The 23,412-nt window shown below is 48.6% G+C and overlaps 1 protein-coding gene across 1 annotated transcript; it reads left to right on the forward strand.

Annotated features, from left to right (window-relative positions):
* The first annotated feature begins 15,543 nt into the window (after positions 1-15,543).
* On the forward strand, positions 15,544-22,818 carry LOC142585318 (glutathione S-transferase omega-1-like). The gene is made up of 5 exons (XM_075695998.1): positions 15,544-15,765; positions 18,873-18,978; positions 19,542-19,761; positions 20,876-21,002; positions 21,780-22,818. Exons 1-5 carry the CDS (start codon positions 15,741-15,743, stop codon positions 22,022-22,024), a joined length of 723 nt encoding a protein of 240 aa, XP_075552113.1. The 5' UTR covers positions 15,544-15,740; the 3' UTR covers positions 22,025-22,818.
* The last annotated feature ends 594 nt before the right edge of the window (positions 22,819-23,412 follow it).

The following is a 23,412-nucleotide window of genomic DNA, read 5'->3' on the forward strand; positions in this document are numbered from 1 at the left end:
TAAGCACACGGGTGTTTTCGCATTTCGCCCCCATCGAAATGCGGCCGCCGTGGCCGGGATTCGATCCCGCGACCTCGTGCTCCGCAGCCCAACACCATAGGAGCATCACCAAGTTAAGCACGTTGTATAGCCTGGCGCCCGTCTCGACACCTACAAGCTTCGTCCACGCGAACTCCACGCGAGCGGGTCGAGTCGGAATTAGCGATGACGTTATCTTTCCATGTGGGTTTAATCCCTCAACCCTTGTTGGTTGACTAAACACCTCTACGCTCGCTCCATCCGACCTCGCTGGCGTTTGCATAAACCCGACGACCGGATTTCGACCCGATAAACCGACACGACCCGACTTTATCGCGTTCATGCACACGTAGTAGAAGACACGGCTAACCGACTCCGTGCAGTGTAGAAAAAAAAAAAAAACTTGGAGGACGCTTAAGCGTAGCCTTTAAGAGTGGAACGCGATAGCATTCAAAGATCTCTGACTGCTTCTAACGCTTCCCCGTAAGTACAGCTTATGCAACCATAACGCTTACGTGCAAACGCTGGCGGCGAACGCTATGCACGGATTAGAATTTAAAGAACGCAAATCAACGCAGCAACTAGGAGGAGAGGGCTTAAGAGGCCGCAGAGGGAAAGGGGAAATACATTCACTCGGCAAGAACCGTAAGGAACGTGCAGCTCCGACAACCGCTGGGATTCAAAGTGGTTGGAAGCATTAACTGGTCAGCAGTCGAGATGAGCAAGACACGTTTCCACTATTGGTGGAAAGGAAGCAGGGAAGAAATTGACAGAGCTGGAGTCGTTACAGGCATAGGTGTAACTGTGCTGAAAGAGATAGTGCTTTTAATCCCGACAGAAATATCAAGGAAAAAGAAACCAAATGCTAGACTGTTATGCGTGTACACAAGGCCTGATCAGCTAAAGCAGGCTAGGTGACTATTTGGCACAGCTCCTTTTCGAAAGTGGATATGCCAACAGCAATCTTCATGATCATGATCACGTCATATTGCATTGGCACCCATGCTTCTGGAAGGCGTAACGTCTTTCATGTCCGCTTCAATCCTCTCTTTTTCTGTGTACTTCCCTGTATGCAGTGGTTGTCGGCTTCTTGAGTATTAACACTATTAATAAATACATTTATTGACCAAACTAAGAGGTAAAATACATCGTTCAATTCCGGCGAGCCACATTGGGCTTGTAGAGCAGCACCTGGCAGGCAGCGTTAAATACTAGGACATACTAGGACATATTAAAGGGCGGTGTGGGGAAGGGGTGACATTTAGCAATTATAACTTAGTCAGGCGAGTAAAGAAGTAGTTGAAATGTGAACAAACAGTGGTTGAGCACAATGTAGGTGAGTGCCCATAGCAGATGAACAATAAGAACCTTCATTGCCAAGAATAATCAGAAGCAGAAGGGGGAAAAATCGGCACCGACGGAAAGATCACATTTCACTGAGAAGGAGTACGCCACAACATCGTGTTTTTTTTTTTACAACGAAGCTGTATATGGCTAGCCGATTCGTCCGTCCGTCCATCTGTAGCTTGTGCACTGAAAACTCCTCCGGCGCAACCCCATACGCATGCGCAGAAAAAAAGAAAAGGAGGCACGCGATTGGCTACGCCCGTAGTGACGTCGTTGCTCTCCGTCGCAGCCGAGCGCGTGCGCAGCAGTTTCTCTCCGGCTCGGAAATGGATAGGCCACACGTCATGCGTACTCCTGAGGAGCAGGCAGCTTTTTATCAGCTACGCCGCGACCAGAACCGGGAACGAGCTTGTCTACGCCGTGCCGACGCTGCAGCCCGAGCACAAGAACAGGGTCATGCAGCCGAAAACAAGCAGCAACTGTGTAGCGAGGATTCGGTACTCTACCACGCCGTCGTTTAATGAACCGTCAGGATTAACCCAGTGATAAACACCGGGGCCGCACACTTCAGCTTTGCTGGTTAACCACCCGTACGGGGTGGGGTGCTTGGGCGGTATTCTTATACATGGAATTCGCACTGGAAACACTTGGCAGGAAGTAGGTTGTTGAAACATTTTGGAACTTAGTGAAGAGGATACTGAACTAGAATAGTAAAGGGGTAGAGAGAGAGAGAGAGAGAGAGAGAGAGAGTGCAACACTTTCAAGGCAAGTACAGCACACGTTCAAGATCAAAAACACGTTGAACAGTGTAGTCGTTCACACAGGCCAGTTGTTCCAAGGAAACACACCATCTATCATCTGTGCTTGCACTCGCCAGCGTACGGTAGCAAACCGGATATTCCCATCTGGTTAGCCTCCCGGTCTTTCCCATTAGCACTCTGTCCCTATCTTGGAACTTAGCAAGTGCGAGTCGGTGCACCTTATCATGTGTTGCAACGAGGTGTTAGGTATCGATAGAAGCAGCGAAGTAGATACGGAGTATATACATATACAGACGCAGAAATTACGACCCTGTTCTACAGGCGTAAACACGGTACTTGCTCCTGCCTGCGCTGCGGACAGCTTGCGCGGCGCCCGATTATTGCCTCCCGCTCGTTTCTTTCTCTTTCGTCGTGCCTTTCCCGTATAGCAGCTCGACTGACCCGTGTCGCTTCAGTTGGCGTGTAGACGGCCGGCCGAGGCTTTAGAAGCGCACTGCCTGCATTTGAGGGCACCGTCGCTACGAGCTGAGCAATGCCAGAGTACAGTTGGCCCTTGGGGCGCCAGCATGAGGTCACGTGCGCTTGAGAACTTGCGCGCTTTTCACGGTTGTCGGCGAAGACGGAGCGCCACCGACGGCCGATTGCCGAATCATGAGCAGCCTTGGATGCACGGAGTTTGCCGTACAGCTTTCCGCACCGGCTGATACAAAACAAATGGCACGTGCTCTAGAAGTTCAATAAAAAGCGAACGGTACTGAAAAGTTACTCAAAGAAAGAGCGAGGGGAGAGGTGGAGAGGCGGTGTGTCTCAAGCTGGATAACCATGTTTCGGTACGCGAACGCCATGTAAAGCCTAAAATGTGCAAACACTCATTTTTGTTCTTAACTTTTTATCAAAGTGTTTGGCTGTTCTCGATTTACAAAAGAAAAAAAGTCAAAGCTACAGCTGAGCAGTCGCGTACTCGTGGGCTGCAGAAAACACTTGAGCGAAATTAATTTTAAATAAATTACGGAGCTTTTACGCGCCAGAACCACAATCTGACTATGAGACACACCGCAGTGGGGGACATTGGAAATTTCGACCCCCTGGGGTCGAAATTTCCAATGTCCGAAAACAGAAAGTTAATTTCACTTAGATCTAAATCTAAATATAAATCTAAGTGAAATTAACTTTCTGTTTCAGTGGAGTGATGGCAGAGTGTCACGAGGCTGCCGAAATCGAGCGCGCTCGCTCCCATTAAGGCAGCCGAGTCGACAATCTCCACGAGCCGCGTACGGTGTTCTTACAACCGATGACTTGCTTCTGCGCAAGTTGGTAAGGTTTGTTGTACAATATCGTTCGGAGGCGAAAGGCGAACACACGGGAAGAAGAGCGCGCGCAGAGAGCAGACTGATTCGCGATAGTACTGATCCTGTGGCAGCTCTTAAGTTCGTTAGCCAGCGCCATGCCTGTCCATGGCGGCATGGAAGATGTACAGTAAATGTAATGCGATATCAGGAACACGAAAACGCTTGACCGGCAATTTGACATGACAACGTCAACGTTGTGTGTGTATATATATATATATATATATATATATATATATATATATATATATATATATATATATATATATATATATATATATATATAGTGTGCGTGTGTGTGTGCGTGTGTGCGTGTGCGTGCGAAATGTAAAATCGCTTATGTTCGTTAAATCAGGCTTTCCCACAATGAGAGCCATTTCAAGGAGAAGTATACCTCACTCTTCACTTCCGATGACGAGCCGGTTGCGCCAACCATAACTTCCGTTTCCTTAATCTATAGATATAATGTCCCCGACACACACACACACACACACACACACACACACACACACACACACACACACACACACACACACACACACACACACACACACACACACACACACACACACACACACACACACACACACACACACACACACACACACACACACACACGTGATGATCCTTGGGAAAACGTTGAGATAGCGAACTTTCAATTCTAGTCTTCTCCCCTCGATGAAGGGTGGATCAGGCGAAGCTGCCGAAGGGGCTCTTCCAGCAGTCATTTTTCTTTGTAACGGAAAACAACGAGGTGATGCAGAAAAATTAACTGCACACTCATTGTCGTTGGAGAAGCGTCCTAAGTTTCGACAAGGCTATGCTACAGGCTTGTGACAATAAGAACTGAACGGTGGTAGTCGTACGCAAAGTAACTCTCGTAGCCCGCACTTCGATGCTGCACGAATAGAACAGAAGGATGAGAAGTGTTTTGTGCAGAGAAGAAGGATATCTCTACGTTCTAAAACTAGTTCTAGCGGAAAAAAAGAAAAAAAAAAGACGGAAGCCAAGAGCCAGCGAATGGACCATGGTAGGACACACTTTAGGCTACGAAGTGGTGATTTACTCTGCACGTCGTAAATAGTACGGAGCGGAAATTTAGGCAGAACCCCGGGGAAGGGGCGAACGAGATTACAGCAGAAGGGCTGCTGCGTCCCGAGGCCACACCGCCGCGTGGTGTCAAATGCAGGCGCAGCAACTAAATGGCGCCACTTCTAAAGTGAAGCTATTCCTTAGCCTTCTTTGCCATTCCTTCCCTCTACAAGCATGTCATACATCGCATTCGTCGTCATGAATATCACTGCATTGACGTCGCACACACGTGCATTTCACTGATTTGGAGTCTGTCTGTATTTCGGCGGAGCGTCTGAACGGTGCAGTGCATAAATATAAAAATTAAATGACATTAAAGCTGTTACCTTCGCAGTGCATGCGTAAACGTTACACGAGATTCCACGTTGCATAGATAATGAAAATAGACGTAATTGTACGCATTACTATCAGTTTTATATCGTTTAATTACCCGTTTCACTACAGAGATTGGATGGATGGATGCAAAACTTTAATGAAGGTCCTGAGGTACATACGCGACTCAGCGCGCTGCGGGCCGCTCCCACGTTGGGACAGTCAGGCCATACCTGACCACCGCATCCTGGGCCCTCTGGACAGCCCATAGTTGCGCCCCGGCATCGGGAATCTTGATAGCAGAGAGCCACTTGTCCTCATCGATTCCTACAGAGACTGTCATATTTTTTTTTTCATTAGAAGGCCTACTGTGAGAATGGGCAGGCGCTTGCAAGTCCTTTTGTCGCTCGTCATTCTATTTTGTTTTCAAGTCGTTCGCCTCTCCACGGCGAGTCTCTATACATGTTATCTCCATCCTGCCTGGTATCTGTTTGCCGTGTGCAATACACAATTCTCCAGTTGAATGTTTGTGTGTCAGGTAACCGTCCCATTGCTCGTCCTGGTTTTTTTCTCCGCTCCAGAACAATCTGCAGCCTATATGCCAGGAATAACGAGCCCAGTTGCTAAGATTGAGCGCTTCATGAATCTGCTGTTCTGCATATGGAGACGTAAGAATGAAACTCTTTAATCCCTGTATAAAAACCTGACGCATAACAAGAGCTCAGCGTCCAACATGATTACTCGGATCGGAATATACCCGTTCGAAAAGTTGAACGCTGGGATTCTAGCTATAGTCGAAGCTCGTCTGCTCTAATTGGAACGGAAGGAACCAAGACTAGCGCAGTGCCGTGTTCATCCAGGTGGCGCCGGCTTGGTTTCGAAAAGCGAGGCCCGCGTAGGCTGCAGGCTGCGTGACCAAATCTTTTACGACGAGCAACTGGGTCACGACAGGCAGATGCTGTGGGACACCACGCGCTGTTTGTTGTTGCATGGCTGCAAACAGAGCTGCGCCCTTGGTCCTCGTAGGATTTCGACACACTGTTGAAAACACTCGCTGCTTTGTTTTGTGCCCCCCCCCCCCCTTCCGTCTTTAGCTTCTTTTGTTACAATGTCGAGGAACGCAGAAAACGCTGAGCGTGCGCGCATTCGAATTTCCGTTTCCTTCATAACGTGCGGCATAACGCTTCGGCGATTGGAGGCCGACGGGTATTACAAAAAAGACAGAAATAAAAGACAGGCCGATGGTCGAAATCTACATTTTTATTTGTCTTGCTTGACATGTATATTACTTATTTCTGGAGACTCGTACACCAATGCATGTCATTAGTTAGACGCCGTTCTGATTGCATTTTAATCGAAGCTGATAATATACCTTTATGGACTGTATTTGTAGGTAATGATGGAGCTTACGACAACGTAGTGAGGGGATCGCTATGGAATATTCTCAAGCACGAGGGCACAAATGATGATTTTGTGGGGATGCTGAGGGGGGTGTTCAGGGACAACTGAGTACTAATTGTGTAGGAAGGCCGGAAATGCAAAGAACTAGCGGAAGTTCATCGCGGACTGATTGAGGAGGTCTTCTGTCTCCATTGTTGTTCACGCTTTATGTTAAATACACAGAAAGGCGACTGCTGGACTGCCCAGAGTTGGCCTTCCAGGTTCGAGCTGAGCAGCGCGGCCTGCCATCGCGGGAGGAGGCTGTCGATGGAGTCTTCGCTCACATTGTCCTGTATTAGTTCCTGGCATTCCCATAGCGTCTGTTCTAGCGTGGCTCCGGTGTCATACACTTTGCATCTATCTTTTGTATATATGTCTGGATAAATAGCGTGCATTAGTATGGGACTCTTGTATGATTTGGTTTGTAGTTGTCGCCACTGGACAGCTTGCGATCTAGTGCGTTGCGGATGGGGTGGTGGATAAGTGCATCTTTGCATCTTGTAATGGTTGGTGATGTCGTTGAACCTGATCATTCTGTCTTCCCATTCCCATACTTCGGAGGCCCCTGTCAATGGGTCTACGTTCGTCACAGCTCGGAAAGTCAGTCCTCGAGCTACGTTGGGTGCCGCCGCGTTAGGGTGTCCTCTCCCGTTGAGTCGGTGCTGTGGGCTGGTATCCATAGAATTTGGACGCATCTCTCTTCCCTTGTTGGTTTGCCTTTCCTGAGTACGTTTAGCGCCTCAGCTGAGATCCGGCCGTTCGTGAAGTTGCGTACTGCCGTCTGGGAATCGCTGATTATATAGTTGCGTTGGTTTGTGCTATGGCTAAGGCTATAGCCTCTTCCTCCGCCGTTTCAATGCTTGTCGTGTTTATAGTCAAGCTTGTGCAGCATTGTCTGTTGTGGTTAACTACTGCTGCGACAAAGCTGCGTTTGTGTTGGCAATGTACAGCGTCTACAAAGACCGCGTCCTTGTTCCTTCCGTAGTTCTTTGCCGTGTTCTTTGCCCTGCTTATTCTCCTGCCCTCGTGGTGTACAGGATGCATATTCTTGGGTAAGGGAGGTACCGTGAGTTTGGGCCTTATTTCCTTGGGTATGTCCCGTTTGTGTCCATGTTGTCTGTGATAGCGGATACCTAATTTATGTAGGATGTGTTTGCCCGCCGTCGTCTTGGAGAGGCGTTCGTTTTGCGTTATACGTTGCGCTTCTATTAAGCCCGGAATACATGGAGCGTTTTTTTGACGCCCGGCGTCGAGAAAAACGCCCGCCGCCGCCGCCCAGGACCGGCTAGACTTTGACGCGGCGCGCACGCGTCTGACGCTACCGGAAGTGCCTGTCGGAGTCACTTCCGTCTGTTTTCGGCGGGAGCGGCCAGCCGTCTCACCGTTGCTTGCCGTCCCTTGAACACTTCGCGCGCGTGCGCTGGTCAGCACCATGGCTACGTCGGCGAAAGCATCACGCGTGGAGCTTAACGACAAACTACATACATATTAGTGGGGTATTTGTTGCATAATTTATTAATTATAACACAAGCAAACAACATATAAGCATTGTTCGTTCATTTAGTGGTAGCCAAAACATTTTTGCCTTGTCTGGCCACACTGCGGCGGCGTTCGCCGCTCGTACGCCTCATGTAGCCTGGCCAGCGTCCCGCCAGCGCTTTTTTTTTTTTTGGCGCGCGATAATCGCAGGAGAAAAACGCCCCATGTAGCCCCCGCTTTAGCTCCTCTAGCGTTTTGTGCAATACCAGCTATAGGAGTTTCGCCGTGCTGGTGCTTAGAGTGAGTCCACTCGCTTGTTTATATATCTTCCTAATCAGGCCGTCTAGCTTCTTTTCTGCGGCGCACCATCTGTGGTATGTATCCACATACGTGATCTGACTTATGACGAACGCCTGGATGATTCTCATGGCGCTTGCTTCTTTCATTCCCTCGTGCCTGTTGGTGATTCTCTTGGTCAATCGCATCTTCTGAGAAACTTTGGCTTCGATTTTGCGAATAGTTTCTCCGTTGGTGCCCTTGGCTTCTATGATCATTCCCAACACCCTTCTCGGCTTTGGGTATAGGTTGCCCATCTTGGGTCACGAGTTGTATGACTTTGTCGGCTTGTGTGTGTTAGTTCTTGGGAGGTCTCCCTTTTAGCGTTGGTCTGTACAGCAACAGCTCAGATTTTTTGGCCGAGCACGTTAGACCGGTGCCTTCTGGGTATTTCTCGACTGTTTCAACAGCTTCTTGTAGTTTCTGTTCAATCGATCCATCACTGCCATCGTTTATCCATAGCGTGATGTCGTCTGCATCATTGTGCGGTTAAGTCCTTCGAGTCTTTGCAATTTGCTAGGAAGACCAATTAGAGCCAGGTTAAAGAGCGCAGGCGATATAACCGATCCCTGTGGTGTGCCTGCACTGCCAATAGGCACTTTCTCGGACCTCAGATCTCCTACCGTGATTTTTTCTTCTCTATCCATTAAGAAGTTTCGTATATAGTTGTACGTTCGCTCGCCCAAGCCAAGGTTGCTGATTTGGTGCCGTATGGTTTGGTGTGCCACATTGTCGAATGACTTCTCGAGATCTAGCCCGAGGATGGCTCGAGTCGATCTCCCAGGTTCGTCTATAACTTGGTGCTTCAGTTTCAGCATGGCGTCTTGTGCAGGCAGGTTTCTTCGGAATCCTATCATCGTGTTTTGGAATAAGGCATTGTCTTCTATGTAGTTGGTGAGCCTCACGAGGAGGGCATGCTCCATTAGTTTGCCCCCGCAGGAAGTTAAAGATATGGTTCTTATATTCCCGAGTTGTAGTTGTTTGCCAGGCTTTGGTATTAAGATGACTTGTGCCGTCTTCCACTGCTGCGGTATCTTTCCTTGTTTCCAGTACTCGTTGATATATTCTGTTAGTTTGCCACTGGACGCGTCGTCGAGGTTTCTGAGTGTCTTGTTTGTAAGGGCGTCTGGGCCCAGTACCGATTTGGTGCTGAGTTTGTGCAGGACTGCTGTTATTTCTGCTTCGCTAAACTCTTCATCGAGGTCTGAGTTCTGCGTTCTCCCTCGTATTCGGGATGAATACACGGCGATGTCTGTGATATGTATTTGAGTTCGACGTCTTTCAAAAATGCTTGCTCTGTTCCTTTATACGCGTATAGGATCTTGTGCATGTTTTGCCTGTGCACCGTTATTGTTTCCTCTGGGTTAAGGAGATATTTGGGTAACCTCCACGTCTTGTTCGTGCTAAGTGGCTGATCCATCTCTGTGCATAGTTCCTACCATTGTCGTCTTTGGAGCTGTTGTGCATATTGCTCTATTTTTTGTTTAGTAAGGCTATCTTCTTCCTTAATCCCTTGTTATGTTTCCGCGCTTTCCATCGTTTCTGCAGTGCTTGTTCGACCTCCCTCATGTGCATGTGCGAGAGGCTGCTGTCTATCGCTTCTAGCTGAACCTCTTGTGGGAGCACCTTCGTTGATTTGGAGATGTCTTCTTTTAGGTTGGCTGACCACTGGTCAATGTCTGTAATGGTTTCTATGCTCCTCTCTTTCCTTATTTTCCTGAATTTCACCCAATCAACTAATTTGAGTTGATTACCGGTGCGTTCGGGGCCCCTATTGAGCTGGATTTCGATTATGGAGTGGTCGCTCCCCAGGTCTTCCTGTGTGTTTAGCCATCTTATGGATCGTATATTCTTAGCGAAGGTGAGGTCTGGTGTGGAGTCGTCACAGACGCTGTTGCCTTGCCTTGTGGGTGTTGCTGCGTCCGTGATGAGGGTTAGACCCTCCTGTTGGGAGTCGAGCCATAGATTTTTGCCTTTGGTGTGAATGTACTTGTACCTCCCCCCCTCCCCCCCTTTGTGTGGGCGGCGTTGAAGTCTCCACCTATTATCACCTCCCGGTCACCTGCTATGTTGAGCGGGCGTTTGAATACTGTTAAGAATCTGTGCCTCTTGAATTTTGGACTGCTGTATATGTTTAGAATAAATATACTATTATTTGTCTTCCTTGATGGTATAATTTCAATTAGTATGTTGTATATGTCTGTGACTCGTGTAACATGTTGTACAACCGTATGGTCTCCTCTGGCTAGGGTGGTAAGGGCCTTGGTTTCTCCTGGATGGATTGGTACCCTGACAGTCTGGCGAGACCATTCGTTTCTTGTAGAAATATTACGTCTGGCTTGTCTTTCGTTTTTAGGTATTGATACAGATTCGATTTTTTATTTCGGTAACTTCTGCAATTCCATTGCCATATGGTATATCTATTTTTTCATTGCCTGGCCATGATTATGCTGTGATATTAGATGCCGTCGGGTCTAGTATCGACGGCCTGAGCAGTAAAGAAGACTTGGGAGTTGCCTGGACTGCTTCTATTTCCTCTGGAGGGGCTGCAGCGTCCATTCTTTCTTCTAACCTCGTTACTATTGCGTTTATATTCTCAATATGTTGATGTACGGGTTGTGGTTGTTGTGCGACTATGCTGACCATGGGCGCCTTAATTGATTCTTCCATCTGGCTCATGCGCTCTTCTATCGTTTTCTCAAGTCTGGGTTCAAATTCTTTTAGACGTTGATTTCTTATGCTTGCGGTTTTAGTTTTGTTGGGTTTGGTCCCGTTGTTCTCAATAATCTCTGCCGTTTTGTGTTTAAGTTGTCGAGTATCGTTGTTTTCTTTCATGTTCACATTCTCGCTCTCCATTGCGTTTGTTGAACTTTCGCTCTGTTTTCGTTTTTCAACTTGGTGTTTGTGAACTTCTTCTTTTAATCCCTTATTCTCCCCACTCAATACTGCCATTTGTTGTTTCGTTGCTGCAACGACTTGTTTTAGCTGTTCCAGCTCTTCCTCTAATTTATGATTAGCTACAGCCTCCGCCTTTGCATGCTTCTCCTTGACCGCGCTTGCCCAGCTCACCGTTGTTGTTGGCGTGCTGCCTCCAGAACTCAGGGATTCCTTGGCCTTGGACCTGCCTCTGCTCCTGGACGTGGATCTGTTTGACCTGGTTGTGGACCTCTACCATGCCTCTGCTCCTGGACCTGGATCTGCTACGCCCTTCTTTCGAAGGTTTCCAAGGGGGTTCTGGTCGATTCTTGAGGATCCTTAGGCCATGCGGTATGAGGTAGCTCGCGTAATTTGGGAAGCAGTAATGGTGCGAGCGCTAACGTTAAAAGAAAAAAATAAAATAAAAAAAACAGGGCAGATATTGAAAGAACCGGAGTCGTTACAGGCACAAGTAACTGTGGAATATGCAGAGAGGATAGGCTTTGCCGAAGAGAAAAAAGATCAACAAGAGATAGACAAAGTGCTAGACTGCCATGCATGTACATAATACATGATTAGCTCAAATAGGCTAGGTCACTAATTGTCGCTTCCCCGTTTTGAAGGGGAATGCCAATAAAAATTATCAACATCAGGATTGACGCCTACGTTAACACGTATACAGACGCTGCACATGAAGTCACTTCCTGTTTTCCTGCCACGCGTCCGCCCTTACCGCGAGCCCGCACGTATGGGAATGCCGGTGCCAGCTGTGCCAACGTTCTGTTTACGGTCGTGAGGCGTGTCGCACGCTTTTGCTTACTCAATTGCCTTATGATCGCGCGTCGAAATCGTGTTGAAGGAGAATTGTCCCGGTCTGTGTGTCTCGCATATTGTAATTATCTTGTGAGACTGACGCGGGCCCGGTGCAAAGAGAAAATTGCCCTGCATGATACAGTGTTGTCGACCGGTGCTAACTTCCACGTGGCTGCGAAAGGCACAGTTAAGGGCGTGCCTATATGCTGCAAGCCGTCACACGTACCGACAGTACAAGCTGTCTTGTAAGCCAGTTACGCTTCGCTACAACAGATGATAGGCGCACAAACCACTCGACTCGCGCAAATATACTTCAGAGAGCGGACGGGTATACAGAAACTGACAGCACAGAAGTTACCATTTTAATAGAGTGTCGTCCCGCTTAGCCAGGCAAGTTTAACGCGTTCTTTCGCATATCGTAGCAGTGATGAACCAGCGATGACAGGGTCAGAATGTACCAGCTTGAATGAAATTAAATCTTTAGAAACGTGAACGACTTTTAATCGTGACACAGTGGCACGGGCGCTGCGATGTCGCCGAATGGGGATGCAGAGCACCTGTGTAGTTTCATGCACCTCTGGAGTTTGAAATGAGCCGACGCAAGCTGAAATCAACAAATACCACTCCTGCCTTTAAAGAAAGGTTATTTGATGTTATCCGAAAGAAAAGTGGAACTATAGTGAATTCAGCATTTACAGAAAGCAGGTCCTTTGTCGAGTAACGAAGAGTGGGATTCTCACTTATCTCTCGTTTTTCCCCATGAATTACTTGCGATTAGCTGCAAGAGGAGCTCGACAACTACGTGCTAAACTTATGGAGAACAAAATCATCACCAGCTATGTGCCAGCCAACAACACCGCAGACAGGAAATCCCACCGTAAACTGATTGACAGCCTTAAGAGAGCACAATGGTGCAAATTAGTTTGCAGTGCAGGTACTCATTCACCGCATCTTTTCTTTTTTCTTCGCAGATGATTTTAATTATTCTTAACACGAGAGTGAGACATTTGTTTTGAGGTATAAAACAAAAACAAAACTAAAAAACAAAAGCGACATCGTGCGCTCGCTAACAAATTGCGACAGGCTTCGTTCAGTGTATTCACCTCCTCTCTATTAAAATGCGCAAGATAAGCAACTACGTCCCCCCGTATCGGACAACACCTTCGCGCGGTCGCGCGGGCTCGTTGCCTTATCACCTTAGCAATTAAGCGGAACATTCCTGGTCTGGGCCCATTGTCATTTCCCTTGCATCCAATTCCTGCTCTGCCGCCAAATGTTGCAGAAATCGCCATCGTGACCGCGTCGACGGGGAACGCGAAAGTCTTAGAGCACGAACCCACGAACCTGTGAGAACGTCAAGCAGTGTCGTCTGCTGCGACGTGCTCAGCAATGGAGGCGGCGTATCCCCGGAATCCCTGCAGTCTGAACCTTCATTGTTTTGCGGCTTACGTTGCCGGTAAGCCAAGGCAATGGGATCGCATTGTTTGTTACGCGTAGTTATCCATTGTTCTTTTAGCGCGACAAGGCTCAACGCGTTCAGAAAAGGACGCAACCACTACACAGAAGCCACTCGGAAGTCGGCTCCGTTGGATCTCGTGCGTGTGCCTTTTCCTGGGCAGTGCGTCTCTTGGCGCTATGAGGAGAAATGCGCCCGCTCAGTTCGAATAATTAAACGATGCGTTAGAAGTTCTGAAACATGCGTTATAAAAGACGGCGGTCAGCGCGTGGTTAACAGCATTCCCAGTACAACGAGCCGTTTGTATTGTACGGGTTCGAACTTTGAATATACGCCTATGTGATTCTCTAACACGTAATTTTGCACATCGTTCCCCTCCATAAACACGTATTTCGTGCACGATTGTTCAGTGCCATGCTAGAACGTGTAATGACTGAGTGAGTTGCGAGTTTATACGTTGTCGATTCATCTTCAATTTCTTGCGTAAATGTGTAGGACAGGCGGTACTGTACTGGACGGGGACGACGTTGCGCGCATCGCGAACCGCTCACAAAAATTTAATTTTCTAAGCTCCAACCGTCAATTTGTTCACTCCCTTGTTTTTTACGCACTGAATTTAACCACTCCATTCGTGAGCAATCCCCCACTGTGGGTTTGCGCCACAAGCACTCAGGAGAAGAACCTCCATGATCACAAGGAGGATCCCATGCGAATTCTTCCGAATCAATATTCGAATAATTCACCGAGAGGCCGATGGTGTATTCGAATTTATTCTCACACCGCCAAATTTGCTGTTTGTATATAATTATTACTGTTTCTGTAATTGTTAGTTCTCAATTAAGTTACGCCGAACGCATCTAACCTTAAACGTTTACTATCACATATAACTATCACATATAATCACATATAACATATCACATATAAGCCAACAGACAAAGACACCAAGGACAACACATGGGAAATTACGTGTACTTACTAATTGAAAGTAAAGACATTATAAATTAATGGAATTGAAAGTGGATGAAAAAGCAACTTGCCGCAGGTGGGGAACGATTCCACGTCCTTCGCATTACGCTTGCGATGCTCTACCAATTGAGCTACCGCGGCGCCGTCTTCCCATCCACTTCCTGGGGTATTTATGTGTTGCCACTAGAACGAACTCTGGGAGTGTTAGTCAGCGCCACCACTGACAAACCTTGGCGGCGGATGTGGAACATCCTTTCTTCCGCAGGCGTCACGAGTACGTCAGCTTTGTCGGTGAGGGCAACTGGCCAATAAACCCACGCGTGCTACCTGAAGGCATCAACGTTGCCGGATTCGAGACCCTCGTTACGTAATGAACGAGAAGGGTGTTAACCGAAGGGGCGATTTTTGGTAATCATATAATCGCACTCAACGTGGGCGCAGGTACACAAATCAAGCGGCGAAAGCCCCTGGACCCTTCCAAAACGTTTTCAGCGGCGTGTGGCAGAGGGCAGCACACGAAAATGAAGAAGGCGCATTGGTAGAGCATCGCACCTACACTCTTAGGCAAAGTTACACCCTTTGGCTTGCCCCTTCTGCCACACAACAATAATCGTTCTCTGCCTTGATGCGTTTTCTTTCTTTAACGCTGCGAGCCCGGAACTTTCCAGTAACGAACGGCACGCGCGTTATCAGAAGGGGCAAGCCAGAGGGTGTAACTTTGACTAAGACTGTAGAGCCCACCTGCGACGAGTTGTTTCTTCGTCCACTTTCAATTCCATTAACTTATAATTTCTTTATTTCAGTTCGTTACTACAAGTAATTGCCCTGTGTTTGTCCTTGGTGTCTTTGTCTTTTGGCTTCTTATGATATGATTAACAAAGATTGGACCCCTCGGTTAACCCCGTTTTCTTCTTGTTTATATGTAACCATATATTATATATAATATATATAATTCTCAATAAGTTATGCTATGCTTCCTAATTGTCTAAAGATTTCTACCTTAGGCTGCCGTTCTTTAAAGTTTTCTCCCCCGTAGTGGGTACAAGCGCCACGAGGCAGGCAAGGTAGCGACGTCCAATCTGCTGTCCTGTCGGAATCCCGCTAGTCTACGCATTCTTTCTTTTTTTTTTCTCCCTTTAATGTTCGTTTATTCAGCGCTTCGCGTCCTCGATGCTGTGTTTTTGCGTTGCTTCAGCTGCACCTGCGCAGCCGCTTCCATTTCCTGTCTGGCTTCAACGGGCAGCGCTGTGTCTCCGTGTCGCTGCCTCCTCCTCTCGGCATCGGAGGTCGCATGCGTTGGCGCTGTTTTCAAGCCGCCATCCGCCAGACCGTACTCGCCTCGGGGTAGGGCGGGCGTCAGGTTACTGCATTCTCGCCGTGTCGAGTTCGTGGGTGCCGCTCAATTTCGCATTTGCCCGGATACTGCAGCCGGTGGTCGTCGCTCTTCTCTGCCGCAACATGAACGCCTGGTCACTGGAAACCGGTGAGTCGCTTGGTTTCCGTTAGAGCCTCGGCTATAGTTCGCAGAAAAGATGGTTTGTTACTGCGAGTCGGGCTAGCGCGCTCATTTGTTCGTATGTTGCCAAACGCGGCAGCCGCAGCACAGTCAAGGACGAGTATTCGTTTAGCTGAGAGCGACCCGAGGCCTACTTGTCGCGCCTGCGCCGACAGAGGCGCGCGTCTGCGTACACTCTTCTAAAGCATATATTTGCACCCTTTATGGCATATTTCGTCCCACAACGATCATCGTAATCTGCCTTGCACACATTTCCTTTCTTTAACGCTGCGCTCCCGGTACTGGCGGGCCATGATCGAGGTGCACGTCATCAGCGTGACGTAGCATTCTTCGGCGAGCGCCGAGTTTTCAAGAAAGGAAACGCAAGGAAGTCGCATGACGATTATTGTCGAGACAAGACAAGCCCCGAAGAGTGCAAACTCTTTAAAGGGAGGAGCAAAACTGGGCGGTATTCAGCTCGTATCGTAGCGCGGAAACTTGGGCAGGCTCGGAAATGCGCTGTGTAGGGGAGAATGGCAGCATCAACATGGTCGCCGATGTGGATATGCTATCGTTTTGTCACGGTGCTGTGAAAACACGTTTGCTTGCTGTGATGCACTTGCGGTCCGTTGACCCTTCCACGACCAGACAATCCGGCTTGGCCTGTCACCTCCCAAACCGCACGTAACGTTTACTTTGAAATCGAAAGCCTGGAGACAAATTGGGCTTATCTAGTCCGTGCTGTAGGCTACACTAAAAACCGGGAGAAAAGCCACAGCACATCTGTGGAAAGGCGACACCGGGTCACCCAGCTTGCTTCGGTCCTGTGCTTTACATTTTACAGCGCTCCGCGGTGCGGTGTCGCCACCTAGTGGTAATTCATGAAAATCCTGAGCGCAAGTGGTCGCGCGGTTCATTTGAAACTGAAGATGCACTCGCCGCGGGGCTCGGGGCAGCAATACTTTCTCCGTGGCGCGGTGGATCAAGCACGAGGTTGCGGGTTCGATGCTCAGCCGAGGCGCCTGCATTTAGATAGAACCGGAGTTCACAAGACCCTAGTGTAGTAAGCCGAGCTAGCAACACTGTACCCGCAGTCTGTAGCATTGTACCGATTCTCCATTCTACCAAATTTTTACGGAAATAGGAGCCGCAGGTATAAAAAAATACGTCAAGTTAAGCCGCTGGATTGCTCGCGTTCAAAATATTCACAAAGGTGTCATTTTGCGTTGGATGCGCTGTGGTATCACGTCTGGGTGCATTATTACTTGCCTACCACCATGGCAGTTCTCTCCGCGAAACGTATCCACACAATAGTCCCATGAATCGCCAGAAGAAATGCCGGGCGGAAATCAGGCTTCTTCGTGTCTGGCACTCCAAAGTTGGGCATTTTCCTCGGAACTTTCAGAAGCAGCACAGGCAATGATTTCGATCCTTCTGGCCAGAAACGTTTTAACTAGGGAAGCAAAATCATTCAGAGGAACAAATAATGACAAAGAAGCTGTTCGCAAGTCGTGGGACGAACTTATCTACTCATATTCTTATCCGCAGACATTGATTACAATTAAGACACGTATTTAAAATACGCAAATGTACAAAGGTACAACAACAAATGTACATGTTTTCCTATCCAAAAGGTGTGATGGTTTTCTTGATAGCTCCTCTTGATGTGCATTATCATTCGCATTTAATTTTTTTTCTGTGTCTATCCCATGCCTGTAAGGCCTTTGAACATACCTTAGTTGGGAAAATGTCCCCTCAACGTCACAGCGACCTTTCGCAACGCCGAGTAACCGCAGGGCAGTGTTGGTAGATTGTGGTTAGTGTTCCTGTATATGCGGCAGCACATACAGGAACACTAATTGTGGTTACGGGCCGTGCCGACCTGAAAGATTGTGGGGTTTTACGTGCCAAAACAACGATTTGATTATGAGGCACGCCGTAGTGGGGGACTGGGGAAATTTTGACCACCTGGGTATCCTTAACGTGCGTCCAATGCAAGGCACACGGGTGGTATTGTATTTCGCACCCCATCGAAATGCGGCCGGGTTGGGTCGTGGCGATCTGCCAGCGGGCCAGCAAGTGAGTGATGCCCTCAGCGCTCCGTTCTGGCGGCAGATATTTGAATGCGTTAACATCAGGAGCGTCGTAGTCGAAAAATGTGTGCCTGTGCGAAGTGTGAGAAGCTGGTCACGTGGCAGAGGTAGAGCGAGAATGGGAGAGCTTAGAAGCGTGCGTGCGTGCGTGTGTGTGTGTGTGTGTGTGTGTGTGTGTGTGTGTGTGTGTGTGTGTGTGTGTGTGTGTGTGTGTGTGTGTGTGTGTGTGTGTGCACCGTCATTCAGTTGCACTTAGCTCCTCTGTCGAGTGAGCATATGCCGAGTGAGCTCCTGAACAACACTTTTCAATGTGGCGAACGCGGTTTAAATCATGGATCCGGGACCTCAAACAGGTGCCACGTAGTGCCAAGGAATTTCTCTCGCATTCACCGCTATTTCGCTGCTGAATTTCTTCGGGCTTCTTGTTTAAACTAATTCTTCGGAGAATGTACAACAGTAATGACGTAACTCAGCAAAGCATTTCTTTCTTCCTTCCACGCGGACGCACCAGAAACACATCGCTATAGGGTCGAGTTAGATTGCCTCCTTCCGACGGAACGCAGGCTGTTGGCACAGAGACGACGCAACCCTTAAATGCCTGCATTTTTTTTTACTCGCTACAAAAGGGCGCAACTTTGGGAAGAAATCGGCTTTCGCCCGATTTCCATATCGGACGAAATCCTGGTTTTTCGCCCGGTGTTCTGCCAGGAAACGAAGGACACTCGCACCAGAAGGCGGCGAAGGCGCCAGTGAAGTTTCCTCGTTGAGTTGACCTATAGTTGAACGACTGTGACACTCCCGCCCGCTTTGTTTATTGCGTGTACGTGTGCATGCTCTCTCTTTCTCTCTCTCTCTCTCCGCGTGCATTCCTTTATCGTTCTGTCTACTCATTTCCCAGTGCAGGGTAGCAAATTGAATGTTTCTGTTCGGTTAACCTCCCTGCCTTTCTCGTCTAATTTTTTCTTTCTCTCTCTCTCTCAACTGCGTTTTGATTTCGTGCAGGCTCGAAGCTCCCGCCCCTTGTCCCGGGAAAACTGCGGCTGTACAGCATGAGGTTCTGTCCGTACGCGCAGCGGGCGCTCCTGGTGCTCAACGCCAAGGGTCTGGAGTGAGTGTATATATGCCGACAGCTGGATTCGAATTTCACCTCACGGGTGGTCTTACGATGACGTTGTGCTTCTCTGGTGAAGCCTCGAGGCTAGTCCGACGCTCCTGCACTTGTGGAAAAAAACAGCCGAGTGCGTGGAAGAGCGCTGGAATAGACACCGATATGTAGCCTCTTGTCGTAGTCGCCTTAGCGCGATAGCATAACGGCGGTCGGCTGTTTTACGGCCTAGGAGCGAACGCGGAGCCTTTTTGTCCTTCAGGACCGTAATCAAGGTTGTCGTATAGGCATCCGCCATGCATTAAGGGTTCCTCGACCCAGCCGCGTGTAGCGAAGAGCGAGTTTCAGCCGGAAACATCTCTACTTCCATGTCGCGTGACCGATGATATATATATTCATTCGCACCACTACATGTTATCGTTGTTTGATCGTTTAACAATTCATTGTTGGTGGAGATGCGGGTGGCACGTGCTATAGTTGCCAAAGTTTCTAATTTCCGCAAAAAAATTAATTGCGTATTGGCTTATAACTTGGTTCTGCTGAAACGCCGCGGGCGTCGTTTTCAGCCACGAAGTGGTCAACGTGAACCTGAATAAGAGGCCCGAGTGGTACAACGACGTGCTTCCAGCGGGTACCGTACCGGTGCTCTACCAGGACGAAAAGGTCATCAGCGGCTCCATGCCCATCGCCGAGTACCTGGAGGAGGCCTACCCGCAGCCGCGTCTCCTGCCCAGCGACCCGTACCTCAAGGCCCTGGACAGAAGCTTTCTGGACGTGGCATTGCCCGTGAGTGGACACAAGCGTTCGATGGCCAGCGTTCGTGACGATGCTAGATGCACGGGGAGTACTGCCGCTGAATCTTTTTCAAAGGCATGGCGGTATCGGCTTGCGCTTCGAAAGGCCCTTTCCCGAGCTGCCACACTCGTTTCGCCTTTTCGCACTATACTGTCAAACTAGCGACAATTACATCCAAGCTAATGTGAAAGTAAAGCTCAAACCATTATTCATTTCTGCATGTGACAGCTGCTATGGTTCTTTACAGGTTAAGAGGCGCCACCTCGAAATCTCTCGCAACGTAAGACAACGAAGCTGGACACTTATTCGATGTAGTTAAAGCGCAGGTGGAGTTGAAATGGTTTCTAAAACCGGCGATGTTCCAGTCTGCGGTCCTTGACACATATGTGGCAACTCGCTTACATGAAGCGCACCGTAACCCTCGAGACACTCTGACATGGTTTTCTTATACAGCGGAGCTGTTTACCTTTACCAATCGGCGATTCTTTCGTGGCGGTCCACGTGGGCCGATCCCGGAGATAGTGCAATGCCGGGCCGACCAGCGGAGGAGGTGCAGTTCGCAATTAAGGGGCCCACATACACAGCTTCGCTGCTCATCCTTCTTCACGGAGTGGAAGAGCACTGAGTTCTTTTTTTTTTTTTAGTGTAGTGTGTGCGACGGAGAATTGAGAGGGCGTTGAAACTTTATTGTTGATCAGCGGTGGTTGATGAGCACCTGGCCTCAGTCCAGGCCCTCTCTTTCGGCGTGCTTCGGAGTGAAAGTGATTTACGCTGCCAGGTATTCTTGGTCTTGATTTTGGCTTCTAGCGCGAAGTGAAACAGGGACACAGAAAGGAGCAGACAGATTTCACTTCGCGCTAGAAGCCAAAACCATGTTACCGTACCAACTCGCCCAACTGTCTATCCTTTTGCATTCTTGTTCTTGAACTATGGTGGCCTCAGTCAGTCACACGGGGTAGGTGACAAAAATTGAGAATCTGAATGCGTCGCTGCAAACTAACTGAAAACTGCAATTCCAGAGATCTTCAGAATACAGTAGTTATTGCAATACGAGAGAAAAAAAAGAATAATTCGTTGCATTTCTTCCCATTCATTCCACTTGAAGTGTGCGTCTCTGATCAGCAGCATCTCGACGAAGAGGGGATCGAAAGAAGAACACTGGGCCAACTTCGTCAAGAAAATTGGGCTATTTGAGAAAGAGCTTGGCAAGAGGAAGACGACGTACTTTGGAGGTACGTATGCGACATTGCCTGTTATAGCCGTCCGACTCTGAGTGTGAGGAACTTGTGTTTTCTAGAAACGGCTTCCCCTGAAGAGCAAGCAATTGTTAGAGGCTGCTATATATATATATATATATATATATATATATATATATATATATATATATATATATATATATATATATATATATATATATATATATATATATGTAATACACACACATACGCGCAAGGATCTGATTGTAAGGCACGCCGTATAATGAGTGGCCCCGATTTAATTTTGATCAACTGGTGTTTCTTAACGGCGCACGAGTGTGTTTTCATTCCGTCCCCAAACGGAATGCGGCAGCCGCTGCTGAGATCGAACCCGCGACCTCAAGCTCAGCAGCGCAGCGCCAGTACCGCCCGGCTGCCGCGTCGGGTGGTATCTTACTGCTTGCCATATGAAGAATTCGTTAACTTGTGCGCACACACAACATCGGTCGTTCTTGCTTTCAGTCCTTTGTTGTGCCTGTTGCAAATCAACGTTGCGTTGTTGGATACTTTCAGACTGGACAATATGTATGCGTTGTGCATGTACACGCGGTGTAGAATTACGGAAGTTGCTGTGCGAGAACGGAACCTTCTGTGTTATTTTTCTTATTGAGGCCGATTAAACAGGTAGAACAATGCGGCAACGACTTAACCAGGTGCCGAATTTCAACTTGTAGGGAGTGTATATACTCACATCATCCGGAAGTGCCATTGGCGTGAATGACTGGACACAAACCTGCATGATCGTATACGCAGGCGACCAGCCTGGCCTGGTGGACTACGTGATCTGGCCCTCATTCCCAGCTGCCCGCGCCTACAGTGCAATTTATCCCGAGCTCAAGATGCCGGCTGCCGACGAGTTCCCGCTCTTCTCTCGCTGGCTGCAGGCCATGCGCGAGCACCCGGTGGTCAAGGCCACCGTAAACGAGGACCACGTGTTCCTCTTCGCCAAGAGTGGCGTAGACGGAGAACGCGACTACAACGCCGGACTCCAGAAGTAGGACGTCGCGTCGTGTCGCTGATGTTCGTGCTTTCTTTCGTGCAGGTTGCGCAGCCGCAGCCGCACTTGTCTGGAACGCGAGAGGCGGTGCTTTCCGAAGTGTGCGGACGACAATTGAGGGCACCAGGCGAGCATTGCCAGGTGGGCTCGAGATGACGTAAAGTTCCGAGCGTGAGAGAGAGAGAGAGAGGCAGAGTTCATTTGAACGAAGCTAAGGACATCTGCACGGGCTAGCGAACTCTAGCGCTCTGTGCACAGGGGAAGAATGTAAGGGTGTAACAGTAATCAACCAAGCGGCCAATGTTGTTGCTGGCTTACGATATACACCAAGTTCAGTATATCTTGCGATGTCTCCGCGGCAGTCCGGAGAGCACAGCTCTGGCGCTATGGACAAGTTCAGCTGAAGGGGCTTTATAATCTTTGTCATAAGTACGTAGGTCACTTAATGCGTGACCCGAGCACTGTCCTTGGGCCTTGCGGGCGCCGTCCTGTGGGTCACACTAACTTTCCTGCTTCAGTGCTCATTCACTGACAGCGGGACTGGTTTCTTCACGTGCGTAGAAAAAAAAACGCAGAAAGCAGCGAGCCACTCGGACACCACGACGCGCCCCTACAGTAACGTGGCCATGGGCTAGTGAGGGGCCTGCGTGCTTTTGACGGAGCTGTATGTACACTTAGAGAATCGACTTGCTTCAAAGCGAGAAGTGATGCTGAGCGACGCTGGTGAGCCAAAGCTCACTGCATCTGGGTTTCTGGTTGTTTACAACTTCTAATAAAAGCATTGAAATGAGATAATTAGAAACCGCACGTTTCCTTCACTTTTTTCTTTTCTCTCACTTTTTTTTTTCAGACGATGCCACTTCGTGTCCTATCCGGTGCCGCATGTCTCTGCTCAACGTGTGGGTTTCTATTGAGCTTTCGAAAGCGCTCATTTGCGTGGAGCCTCGGCTAATTTTTTTAACCTTCAAATTTTCTAGATCTGAACCAGTGATCGGTTGGAACCGGTATAAGCAGCCGAGTAACGGTCGCTTCCGAGCATCGCTGTGTTCCAACCATTACGACGTGCGGCGGTTTAGCGCCCGGTCGCCGTTCCGTTTTCTAGTCTCGGCGGCTGCTTCCCAATATGATCGAAATGCAAAAGATACCCGTGCGTGCCGGGATTTATGTATGCCGTTTGGTCAAAACATTCCCAGGAGCTCGTTACTACGCACTAAGAAAAATTACACCCACGAGGGTGTTTCCGTGTCTATAGCTCACCTCATTACACCCATATAGAAAAAGGGTGTTTGAGCGAAGTAATACACCCATGTGAATTGGCAATTCTCTCAAATCTCACCTTTTAGTGCAATGGGTGTTTTGCCGAAATGATCACCGTAAGTTTTCTTTTGA

The sequence above is a fragment of the Dermacentor variabilis genome, chromosome 6 (genome assembly GCF_050947875.1).
Source record: "Dermacentor variabilis isolate Ectoservices chromosome 6, ASM5094787v1, whole genome shotgun sequence".
NCBI classification, from domain to species: Eukaryota; Metazoa; Arthropoda; class Arachnida; order Ixodida; family Ixodidae; genus Dermacentor; species Dermacentor variabilis.

What these genes read in the sequence shown, in the direction of transcription:
- LOC142585318 (XM_075695998.1), top strand. Translation starts at nt 15,741, where the DNA reads ATGAACGCCTGGTCACTGGAAACCG. An exon ending in CGCCTGGTCACTGGAAACCG is followed by an intron (nt 15,766 to 18,872) that starts GTGAGTCGCTTG and finishes GATTTCGTGCAG; the next exon opens with GCTCGAAGCTCCCGCCCCTT. An exon ending in GAAGACGACGTACTTTGGAG is followed by an intron (nt 21,003 to 21,779) that starts GTACGTATGCGA and finishes TCGTATACGCAG; the next exon opens with GCGACCAGCCTGGCCTGGTG.